The following is a 12,848-nucleotide window of genomic DNA, read 5'->3' as shown; positions in this document are numbered from 1 at the left end:
TTAAAGTCACTATTTAGGCACCTCACTTCCATTGAAATAAATGAGTTAGGTGCCCAAATGCCTTTAAGAATCTGGTAAATTTCTAAACATGCATTTAATGTAAAGTATTACCCCAGTATAATTCCAATATACTGCAGGGAAGAAAACACTCACCTACATCACCAATCAGGAGAACAGGACTGAGCAGCTCCTCAGGCAGGGGAAGATTTCTAGGGAACTCAATGTGCCATGCTCGAAGTCAAATGCAAGAAGGACCATGTAACTAACCCCAATGTTCTTCACTGGTGAGGCTCAGACAGGCAGCTAAAAATGTGGCTCTATTAGCATGCTAGTGCATGCTCATACACATATATTTTGGTGGCATAATCTATCTAGCTTCACTAGAAGAGCCACATTCCCTTCCCTCACTCAAGATGGCAGATAAGCCAATTCATTTTTTAAATTATTCTAAGATTTTTTTTAAACTTAAAATAAATCACAAAAAAATGAGGCTTCCTCTTAGGAGTCTGTATATGGAGGTTAGCCTTCCCTTGAAGGAGGTATTCTGAGGGGGAGTGAAGTAAAACAGATAGATGCTTACAAGCACTGTTGAAGTCATATACTTTGCAAAATGCACCTTATCTGCACAATGAATGCAAATCATATACAGGATAAACATGTTTACTGAAATCAAGAGCATCTGTAAACATCCATTTTAGGACATTACTAACAGGTTTAATGGAAATAAATAAAGCCATGTGTTTTACATTAAAATGAAAATATGACCTTGTTTACATGAAAATCAAAAGTCTCAGTGGTATTTTATTTTGTCTTGGTACTGTTTTGTGATTCATAACTAAAAATCACAAGATATTATTCCTTTCTCTCAACAGATAAAATTCCCTGCACAGTGCATGCTTTGTTATTAAGCTATACCATCATACATGTGCTATTGACTATTGCTTTGGATTGCTCCAGATTTTAAGAGACATATTATTGTCATCATTTGGCATCAGGTTGTCATTTTTCAAACCCACCATTTTGCAGCTATCCTGTTGACTAAAACATCAAAGCTGTAATATTAAGTTGTTTAACCTTTTTATTTATCCAGGATAGTTACACTGTTTAGGAGAGATTGTTACACAAAAAGCCCACCTCTAGTCCAAAGATCTCACAGTGTCCCATTGTTTTTTGGGGAAGTTCTATGGACTGGGTACACAGGAGGTCAGCCTAGATGATCACATTGGTCCCTTCTGGCCTTGGAATCTACGAATCTCCTTGTTATTGAGCACAAAGCTTAAGAATATGAAGCACTCTGTGTTTAAATACATAAATAGACTCAGCTAACTTAGCACATGTGATCTGTATATTACTACTCAGCCATTTCTCATAGTGTTAAGTATAAGATATGCAGCTGAAAAGGAAGTATGATGTCATCTGCTCTTTAAAGTTATAATAGGATATGTGAAGGAGAAAACATAGTGATATGCGTTCCTCTATAACTAGTGTAGCTGGAAAAAATCATCAGATTTGCAAAATTACTGAAAAACCTGTTTCATACAAAGATTACAGCATATATGTAATGAAAACTATAATGCTAATTACCAACACATCCAGAATAAATATTTCACAAAATGCTAATACAAGCTTTCCATAAATAGCTATGGTACTTTAAAAATAAATATTGCAGTGTTCAGTATCATTATAGCTAATTATAATGATTAGACTTTGCATATAATAAAACAATTTAGAAAACTCAGGACAAGAGAGGACTCCTGGGGGATTTAAGAAAACTAGGTAAGTGGAAGATTAATTTCAATGTTCACAAATGCGAGGGAACAAATATTGTGGAAGAAGCAATTTAGGCTACTATTATGCATTGCTCATTTCTAAATTATTATTATTCTAAATCCTGGCCCATGACTGGGGCTCCTATGTGGTTCGATAATACAAAGTAACAATTCCTATACCCCTATTTTTAAAAGGGTTTTGGCTACCAATTTCAAAAGAGACTGGTGAATTTGGATGCATCAGTTTGGGGACGGGGGGTTCAACTTGAGGCACCTTAAATGTAATTTATAGCAAGTCTGCCCACTGGTACTGCTGCTTTGACTGATTGTGTAACTTTTCTTTATTGTGTTTTTAAGTTTATGTCAAGCATGCTCAGAGTTCTGGAGCTAAAATATTGAGTTTTAAAATCTAAATAAAATAGAGGGGCCTGATTTTCAGAAGTGCTGAGCATCCTCAGAGAGACAGGAGTATTTAAAGTGACTCAAGTTAGGCACCCAAATCGCTAGTCACTTATGACAATTTAGGCCTTTCTGACAAAAAGGCTCTACTTTCTCTACGATTTTGCAGTTTTTATTTTTTACATTAAAATAGTTACACTCCCCTTCACTAGAACTGAAGGCCAAGTTACTCCATTCATGAAGCTGAATAATCCCTGTTACACACAATTATGAAAAATTTAATTGTCTCTCCAGTGATCATGTGCACACTAAATAGCTTTGAGTCCTGTTTGCATAGAACTAGCAGAACCAGTCACACCAAATAAGTATGGTGCAGTGCTGGAAAGATAATTATAGGCTTCCAAACTTGAATCATTAACTAAACAAAGCCACCAAGAAAAACAGGTGAGCCCTCAAAGGTTGTGCTCTCGAGTGTGTCGAAGATAAGAAGCAAAGCCACAGGTGTTACCTTGGTTTGGGAAGTATTTCAGAGTACTTTGTTGTTGAACTACTCCCCCTTATGCAAAACCATTAGGAAAATGAAGTGGACAATTACCGGAGGAAGGAAGTGGCATGCTAGACACAGTTAAGAAATCATCCACAAATGTCCTGAAGCTAATTTAAGAGGCATGGATCCTCTGGTCATAGCATGGAGTCTGAGCCTCAAATGGGCTTTTAAAAAGTTTTTAAGAAAAACAAAAAAAGCCAGGACTCCAAGACAAATGGAGACAGACACTATCACATGCTATCAAGACAGGTTCAAAAGTGTCTTCTGTAAAGAAGTTTTCTTCACAGGTTACCACACCATCTTAAAGACTCTGAAACACAATTAATATTTAAAACTTTGTTATTTCTGTTTTCTCCAGACATGAATGTGTCGACTACGCGTCTTATACTTGATATGTGTGAAATACTAGCTGATTATCTTTGTTGCTATGCGGTCTCTTTCCTGAGGCAGGCAAAGGGAAGTCAACATGACAATCCAGTTTGCTGATTTTAATTAAGGGACTGGAACAGAGAGTCCAACTTCAGCGCCAGCCGAGCAAAGCCATGCCAAGGCAGACTTGGCACATTGGGTTAAAGGGTCAAATCAGAAGCAATACCATTCAACATCAGACCAACATAAATTCTGAAAAAATATAACTTAGCCAGAAGTACAGTGCCTGATGACTCTTTGTCAAACTTAATTAACGTTGACCGTCTTGCAGTTGATTTGCAAAATTTTCTTTATGCCCCACTTCTTTTGTACTTTCTGCAATCAGGAGGACAGTCTATTTTAGCAGTCACCTTGTTTACATTTTAAGGTGTTTATAATGTTTTAAGAAACACAAAAGCAGAAAAATTAACAGGGATTTAGATGCAACAGATGGGCACTGAGATTAATGGGAGCAGAGTTAGGCCAATGCTGAGCAGTTTTGAAATTCCACCCTGTATGTATTTAAAAAAAAAAAAAGAAAGAAAGAAAGAAAAAGGCGAGAGCAACATCATAACTATATGAAGAGAGTGGAAACTTCTCTGTGGGGCCAGTGTCAGATCATTTTAGACCCAAAATTTTACTTCCCTTAATGTTTCCTGTTTGATCAATGTGTAGTTCCTCTGGATTCTTAAGGCCATTCTTTTTAAAGGGGCTGCTGATTTTGGTTGCCTCAGTTACTGGTCTTCAGACACCTTGGACCAATGAGAGATACAGCTCTTCAGCACCTTTGAAAAATCAGAAAAGTCATTTGCCTTGGTCACCAAATGCTTTTTGGCATGTTCAAATGTGGAATTTAGACACCTCATACAATTAAGATACCCCAGGTTAAAAAGTTGCCCTCGTTAGTAGGGGATGAAGCACTCAGCGCATTCCCTCTTAGTGTAGGAACAAGCCAGGAGCACTCTGCTCCGGTAATTTTGGGCTGCCAAGCAGATAGACAAGTAAGGCTGCTCTAACTTACACCAGGGGCTGCACTGGGCCTACAGAGTAGCCCAGAATCTGGGAGTCCCCTTTACTTCCACTCTTGGGCTGTGACTTCTGTGCTGCACTTCTTGAAAAGCAGAGCACAAAATCTGGCCCACACAAGACAGACAACAATATGTTTAAACACAAAGTATGTGGGGACAGACAGGATGTACGAGTTCCACAACATCACCCAGGGGGGCAATTCTAGGAGAATAAAAAGTTGGAGGGGGAAAGGAAACATGTCTCCTCATACCCTTTACTGCTTCTGCCAGTGGACAGGGCTGCAGATGCGAGAGTGGGGAGAACAGATCAGTCAAACCTCGGGAGAGTAACTGTCGGGATATAGAGTAGCAGCCATGTTAGTCTGTATTCGCAAAAAGAACAGGAGGACTTGTGGCACCTTAGAGGCTAACAAATTTATTTGAGCATAAGCTTTCGTGAGCTCCAGCTCACTTCATCGGATGAAATGCATCCGCTGAAGTGAGCTGTAGCTCACGAAAGCTTCTGCTCAAATAAATCTGTTAGTCGCTAAGGTGCCACAAGTCCTCCTGTTCTTTTTGTTGGGATCCAAGTTCTAATCAATCCTCTGACGCAGGGTACCAGGGGAAAGTTGGAGACAGGTCACTCGCCTGCTGCAGGGGGAGGTGGGAGTGTTGGAGAGCAACCCCCCTGCACGCATTCCACAGAGGCAGCTCCTATCCTGGAGGGAGGCTTGGGGCTGGCCTCGCGCTCCAGGCATCGCGCCCCACTCCTGACCACCTCTCCATCGTGACAAAATGCAGCTGGTGGTTTGGGAACCACTGCTCTAAAGGCTGAACACTGCATTTGCTGTTAAACTCATTCTATTGTTGCAGTTAATTGAGTTGGGAAGTTGGGCCGGCAACCATCCCTCATTTCCAGGCACATCCCTCAGTTTAGTCCCCAAGTTCCACTCAAATTTAGCATCCCCGCACTTTTCCTGGGCTTCCCACCGGATACAGGGGCACGCGAAAGTGAAAGTACTGGGAACCCATCTTTCAACCCCCACGCAGCATGTTAAGTGTCCGGTGCGTGAATAATTTCCCCGCGTCCCTCACTTTGGCTCTCGGTGCCGCACTGAGTCACCCACGCCCCCGCTGGGCCTGGGCGGGAGTTTCGCGCCCGTGGCTCCGCAAAGAGTTAAGCCCGGCAGGAAGCGCTCAGCAGCCCCACTTCCTGCGAGGGGCTCTCCCCCGCTGTCCCTCTGCCTCGTGACTCGCCGCCTTTTGCAAGGAGGAATTGGGAGGGGGAGGAGCGTGCCCGGCTGTGTTTACCTGGCTCCTGCAGAAAGCAGCCTCCCTCCCTCCCGCCGGGGCGGGGACAGGAGCCCAGGTTGGGAGCCTCGCTCTCCGCTGCAGCCAGCCGAGCAAGACGTGTCAGCGCTGGGACGCCCTGCAGCAGCGGGGTGAATCCGGCTCAGTTACTCGCGCCCCTCGGAGATCCAACATGCCGGCCGTGGACAAACTCCTCCTGGAAGAGGCTTTGCAGGACAGCCCGCAGGTACCCGCCCCGCCCCTCTCTCTTAGCGCTGCTCTTGCCCTTTCGCTCCGGGGAGCCCGACTCAGGCTGGCGGGAGGCGCCTGGGCTGCGCGGCGTTTCACAGGCCGGCTCAGAGAGGAGGGTGGTTTTCGCTAATCCCGCCGTGCCAGGGGGCTGCTCTGGGGCTTGCCCTCCTCGGCGCCGTGCTGCGCCGCTGCCCGTGACGCACCCGCATTTGCAGCGGCGTGAAGGCCGCACGGGATTCGGCAGGCCCGAGCAAAGGGGGGCCGCGCAATCCGGGCTGGTGGCTGGGGCCAGGGGTGAGACGCTGAGCAAGGGTAACAACTAGTCGGAACAGGAGTTCGCGTCGGACCACCTTGTGCCTCTGCGGCTCCCGGTGTGCGTGAAAAAAGGCGGGTGGGGCGCATGCCACCATTTCCCAGATTGGGAAACTGAGGCACGGCAGGGGTTAGGGGGTTTACAGCGGCCTAGGTGAACAGCGTCTTTTTGCTGTGGGGGCAGGGAAGTAGCTACCCAGGAGTAGGCTGAGGAGATTCAAAGTGGAGGAAATTTAGGTCCCCTGTCACAGGGGGCCGGACTGCGGGGGAAGGTTTATAGACCGTATGGGAGCGGTTGGCACCTGGGATGAGAAAAGGGTGCCCTGCCCTTTCTTCTCTGTCAAACTACTCCCTCTCTCTCACTAGTTGGCTGTGACTGGCTCCAAGGCTTTCCCAGAGGAGGGACCCATGGGGGGAGGGCAAGGTGTCAGCCTGCGACGTGCTTGAGGTGCATGTGTACTTAGCCAGCCTGCTGTTGGTTTCCCTAGCTCCTCTGACCAGAGTGGTGAGAGACTGCAGGGCTTATAAAACTGGGACACGATATTGTTTGTTATAAAACTGAGAGAGACACCAGGGCAGTCACTGAAAACGGGGATGTTCCTGGGTTTTAGGGACACAGTCGCTGCGTGGATTCATAACACTTAATCCACACACTTACTGCCCTATCCGCTTCCACCCTTCAGGGACTGGAGAAGAATTTCCTTGTATTAGACTAGATCCCTTCCCTTCTGTCTAGCGTGCTCTAGACCACACAGTGATCTCCAGGCTACGCCAGCTGCAGCCAATGCTGCATCCCTATTGGAAAAGCGAACCATGGAGTTGGGGAATGCTCCACACAGAGGAGAGGCTAGCAAGTGCCCCGTATTGATGGTGAGAGGGAGAGATGGGTAAGAAAGAGGAATGCTGAGAATTGGGGGTGAAAAGGAGGGCAAAAAGAGTGGGGAGGGGAAAATCGGGGAAGGTAGGGAGATACTATGGGGGCACAGGGAAACAGAAGTCAGCGGGAGGGGTTTATGGATGGGGAAGAGAGGGGACTTCACCAAGGGATGGGAAGAGGGGCACATGTAGGAAGGTGTGTGTGAAAGGCATGATGAAGAAACAAACAAAAGAAAGTGGCCGTATGGGGAGGAAAGAAAGGAGGACAGGTGTGATTGGTAATTAGGAGAGAATTAAAGTCCTAGATCCATGGCAAGGAGAAGCACTAGTCTCAGCAGGATGGACCTACTGAGGCTCTGTGACCCCATTCTACTACCACCCCAAATTAGCTGGTCCCAGACCAGCAGGAGGAAGGAAATCAGTGCTGGGAGGAATCAGAGCCCCCTTCCTTTTGATACAGGGGGTACCCCACAATTTAGTGAACTAGAATAGATTTATTATTATTACTTGATAGTTATGGTGTTTACATCTCCAAGGCTCAATGCAAGTATTAATTCTGAAGAACTTTATACAGCCACTAAGTAAACTCATTTTTCTGTTCCATCAACACCATCTCACATGATTAAAAATTTAACAAAAACTGAAAGCAACCAAAGAAAGCACAGACTAAGGTTTGTAAGTCTCCCCAGTCTTTAATGGCCTGAAATAAAGGAGTTTAACCCTTCCTTTGCAATCGGTAGAAATACTGGAAGAATAAAGACTACATAAACCTAAACTTTTGCAGGATATTTTTCACTTGATTCCTTCATCATTTACTGTTTTATCTAGGTTTCTGGAAAAATAATTTCACTTTTCCATAATTGCCACATGGTCCTGATTTTTGTAATAATAAATTCATTTATATAAATTTTTAATTCACAAAATTAATTACATTTTCAATATAGTAACTTTTTGCATGCAAGAGGCCTGATTCTCCATTGTCTATTATTCATTTGTGTTGTGGTAGCACCTAGGAGTCTGTCATAGACCAGGACCCCATTTTGCTAGTTGCTGTACAAACACAGAACAAAAAAGACTGCCTCTGCCCCCAAAGAGCTTGCTGTCTAGCACCTCTATAGTAATTTACTCTTGTACAAAGTGGGCCTGATCCTCTTTTGGTCTATACCTTGTATAGTCATTTTCAGAAATGCAAAGGGAGAACAAAACGGATATAAAACAATTCCTTTCCGACAAGGTACCAGGCAGTGGAGAATTAGGCATAAGTTATTTATTAATAAGGTTTGCAAAGCTCACTTTCTCTCCAAGAGTAGTGTAATTATATCTTCATTGTCCCCAAGCACTATACAAAAGAGCCCCCACCTAATGAATGTATTCCATTTAAAGTGTTTGACTGCAAATTAGGAGACAGACTCAAGTAGCCACCCAAGTAGCCATCCTGAATTCAACACTCACTCATGTGAAGACCAGATTTGGCCCCAAGTTTCCAGCAGCAAGAGTGGTGGCATGATTAATGAAGCTTCCACAGAAATGTTAAAAGGTTATGTTTGGATTACCATGGTTCACTGGTGTAGCTTTCAGAGTAGCAGCCGTGTTAGTCTGTATTCGCAAAAAGAAAAGGAGTACTTGTGGCACCTTAGAGACTAACAAATTTATTAGAGCATAAGCGAGCTGTAGCTCACGAAAGCTTATGCTCTAATAAATTTGTTAGTCTCTAAGGTGCCACAAGTACTCCTTTTCTTTTTGGTGTAGCTTTATCTAATATGTAAGAATTTGACAAAACAGCAAAAAGGAAACTATACATCTGTTTGTTAGTTACACTGGTTTAAAATAGTGATTTTTAAAAAGAAACATCATAAAGATTTTGAACCTTAACGTCCAAACTATTTGAATCATTTATAGAGTGTATTATTTTTGAACAAAAGTGCTAATAACTGCGGCCAAGATGTAATGAATAAATAAATGGGTACCTAAAATTAAGTAGCTGACTCCATATTTAGGCATTTGAATAAGTAAAGCTGGGATTTTTCAAGGAGCCTATGCTATTTTCAATAGGATATAGGCATTTAAGGGCCATCTGTGCTCCATATTATGTAAATATATACTTAGGAGGCTAACTTTAGGCATCTATTTTTTGAAAATCTTGGCCTGAGAATTTTCTTGCTTAACATTTCCCATAATTCTGTTGCTTTATCCTGTAACCATGATCCTTTGTTTATTGTGTCTGGTGAATCAGTCTTTTGTCACAGCACAATATAACAATGTTCAGTGTTAGGTAAAAGAAAAGATGGGGTTATAGAGAATAGAAGTTTTAAATTGGCAAAACTATAGTCAGTGATTGCAACAACTCAAATCCAGGTATTTTTGCAAATTAGTATGTGTTTCAAGTATTAAAATCCAGACTGGGGCCCTGTCCTGGAAACTCTCAGAACATGGGGTTCCCATTGAAAGGAAGTTCCGCATGCCAAGGGCTTGCAGGATCTGGCCCTATGTAGCTTTCTGTTGGTGTGTGTTGAATTCTTTCCCTCTTTGATTTGTATGTGCTTTTGTTTTAATGAGAACAGTATTTTGCGCTTCTAATGCTCCTTTTTATCCTACCATCTTAAAATTCTTTCCGAGCATCAGTTATCCCCCACAATGTTTCTAAGACGGGTAGTAATATACCCATTTAACATTAGTAAACTTAGGTTTTGTGAGATTTAGTGATTTACCCAAGGTAAGCCAGTACAGCCATGCAGAGTCTAAAATAGGACTTCCAATCACCTGCTTTAATTACTAGACAACACGACTTCACACCGTAAATACACTTCTCAGCACCAGGGCTGGATTAACCTTTTGTGGGCCCTCATGTAGTCATTGTGGGCTCAAATTGTGGGCCTGGTGTGACAGTGCCATAGTATACCTGGTATTGAATCTCAGAGACATTTTTCATGTTGATATTACACCTCTGCATGACTATATGCATTGCCATACACAATTCCCTCAGCCCCCAGTTTTTCTCCTTGAGCTGTACACCCATATGGGTTTACCAGTGTCCACAGTGAGCAGAACTTTCATAGTGATCAGGGGAAACTCCCCACAGATTTATCTTCTTCCTCATTCAGACCTTCTGTAACTGTCTCTCCAGTACCACCCTATGTCATCAGTCACTGTATGTGGTCTAAGCCCAATAAAATTCCACAGCCAGCAGGTAACTGATCAATTCTGACAAATGCCTCCCTCAGCTCCCATCCTGCCATTTGAACAAGCCACTTGCAAACACCATTTCCCCAAAGTGAGGACTTAGCCCCTGGGAACCTGAAGTCACCAGTCTTTCTCCCTCTGCTCCCATCTACATGCTAGTCTAGTACCTGGTCACCACTACCACTCCCCATGCCTGTTTCCCTTCTACCTTGGATGCTATTCTCCCCTGCAAGCCTGACCTGCTTCCTCTTTTCCTGCTTCCCTTGACATTCCTTTCCTATGGGTGACCTCTGTTCCTTGAGGTTAACTCCAGTTTCTTTATCTGCTCCTAGCTCATTCGCCCCCAGTAGTCACAGGGCCACCTGTAGCTTCTCTGGCTGCAGCCATGGGGCCAATTGCCAGAGACCAGCCTTAGATAGCTGTAGCTACTAGTCTAAGGAGGGGTGGCAATTCCAAGGCTGAGCATGCTTGAACCTTGCAACGGCGGCACTATGGACTCTAAATCCTCAGCGCTGGCCCTAGGCAGCTGCAGACTCTGCAGTTAGGCACTTCCCTCCTCTAGGCCATGGCTTTAAGTACCTGAGATGCCCATCACCTGCAGCAGAGGCCACCAATTCTCACACACCTCTCAGGTAGCACATAGTCGAGCAGAAAGTGCAGCCTGAATGATTTTGGAGGCTGGAGTTCCAGGGGGCTCCCATCCCCGCAACAAGCTCACATGTCCCCCCTTCACCCCCCACCCACCCCCACCCCCCCGCTATGGGACAGGACCCTATGAAGACAGTGGAGTTACCCCATGTATAATCAGTTCTGTCCAAAGCCTGTTGAAGTGAGTGGGAGTCTTTTCATTGTCTTTAATGGGCTGTGTATAGAAGCAAAGGACCCCATTCTAGACTCTAGGAGCAAAATGCACTGGTTTACTATTACAACAGGAAGGTCTCGCATTACCTAGTGAATAAGCAACATCTATAGCACCTAACTTTTTTTGAGAGGCTTCCCACCCAATTACTAAATGTAAACCTGCTTCGCTTTCAAGGGTTGAAAATATCAGGTAGTATGGTCACAAAAGCAAGGCATTTCTGAATTCAGTAGGAATTTTGGATGTGCACAGAACAGAGACAGGACTGGTTCCCACAGTAAAGTGGAACAATTTTCAGCTTGTGTGATTGGAGGATATCTGGATCCATATTATAAGACTGTCCTATAGAAATGAGGAAAAGTAGAGGTGTCTTTGTTGTTCTTTTGTTCCACTCTTCATTTGTGTGGGAAATTTGCCAATGTAATATTACTGTCGTCTTTTTAAACAAACAAAAAATTTTAAAAAATGGTAATGGCTGTTGAAAATAGCAATTCCAACCCTAGTTAGCACTGGGCAGATGCCAGCATTTGTTGCTCAATTTTATCCTACTTTTTCTACAGCAAATCACAGTGGATCAGTATATTTGATTTGGGAGAAATGAAGTAACAGCAGCCTAAACTGAGCTTGAGCACTCCTGAATTTTGAGGGTGTTCAAATCTGGAAGGCAGGCGCTAGATTCCCTTTCTGAATATTGTAAAAATTGTAAATAAATCTAGAAAGGAAAAGCCAGTTTCTGCTTCCATGGCTCAGAAGTGGAAATCCTCCTGTACTGTAACTAAAGCTGCTCGGGTCCTCTAGTAGAGCCTTCCCTCCCTTACTTATCGTTTTAACTTCTGGTGGGATCCACATACCTCCCTTGCTAGGCTTCAGATAGAGAGGTGCACTGTCCATTTAGTCCACCCAATTCTTTCTTTGGGGGCTGCCAGGCGAGGTCACACCAGCATCCCTAATCACACCAGCAATCCCTAAGGCTCTGGGAAAGTCTTCTGAGGGTGATATCTGGGCCAAAGCCTTCTACTCCTTGGGCATAACTGTTCCCCATTCACAGTGCCACTCCCTTCTAGCAGCCAGCTCTTCATTCACAGCAAGCTGCAGTGCATGGATTCTCAGCTTCTCCACTCCCCCCACTCCCTTTCCTCTTGATAGCTTCCAAGGGAATGCTGGGAACTGTAGTTCCTTGCCTGCTCCAGGGATGGATCTATAGGCAGGGAGCTGCCAAGGAACTACAGTTCTCAGCTCCCATGCTGGATCCCTGCTGCTCCAAGGCTCGCTGTCAGAGCCTCCACTTCTATAGACTATGGAGCCATTGGCGCCATGGTAAATCCGGTACTGCTCAGGACAGATGAAATCAGACATTGTCTTAGTCTAAAAATCTCAGCAGAAGTGGTTTGAATCTCTCAGAAGCAATGTAAAATCTCTGCAAGGAAATTTGCAAAGAAAAGTAAATGTCTTGGAGAAGCAAGGTTGTATCCTCCCAAATAGTGATGCTTCTTACAGCTTTCCTAAGACTGTTAAAAAAATTCCCATGATTAGCACCTAGATACTTCGGGCACATTAGAAATGCATAAGATAGGATAAAACACTGATGAGGTGTCAGGTCTAATAAGATTATTAAAGTACTAGAGTTTATGGTAGACGGAACTAATGCAAAGTAATTTAGGGAAGACCTTTTCATTTAGTATCAAACAGATTGGATTGACCAGTTAGGACATTAGCTTTTTCTTTCTCCAATGGTGGAAGCACAAAAATTAATGTAATACAAACGAATACACATGACTAGTCAGTGCATTGCTACACACATTTTTCAAGACAAGTACTCCTTTTCTTTTTACTGCAGTTAGGACACTTTGAATTACCAAGGTGCTGAATGACTTTCTTAAAGAGACACTATCAAAGTTACACTGCCATCCCAACTTTTTACCTACCCTTTACTTTCCCAGCACTAATCC

At 43.8% G+C, this 12,848-nt stretch overlaps 1 protein-coding gene across 6 annotated transcripts in view; it reads left to right on the top strand.

The window, feature by feature from the left end:
* The first annotated feature begins 4,836 nt into the window (after positions 1-4,836).
* APPL2 (adaptor protein, phosphotyrosine interacting with PH domain and leucine zipper 2) overlaps positions 4,837-12,848 on the top strand; it is a 91,775-nt gene continuing 83,763 nt past the window's right edge. For 3 of the 6 annotated variants that reach the window (XM_038387778.2, XM_038387756.2, XM_043519573.1), the window contains exon 1: positions 5,220-5,667. In XM_038387778.2, the coding sequence (XP_038243706.1) occupies positions 5,614-5,667 (54 nt within the window). In that variant the 5' untranslated portion in view covers positions 5,220-5,613. Of the gene's footprint in view, positions 5,668-12,848 lie in introns of all 6 variants that reach the window. The other 3 variants (XM_043519564.1, XM_038387800.2, XM_043519568.1) reach the window with 3 other exon arrangements.

Source organism: Dermochelys coriacea, chromosome 1, assembly GCF_009764565.3.
Source record: "Dermochelys coriacea isolate rDerCor1 chromosome 1, rDerCor1.pri.v4, whole genome shotgun sequence".
NCBI classification, from domain to species: domain Eukaryota; kingdom Metazoa; phylum Chordata; order Testudines; family Dermochelyidae; genus Dermochelys; species Dermochelys coriacea.
Note: the sequence above shows the minus strand (reverse complement) of the source record. Positions and strands in the feature narration are given on the sequence as shown.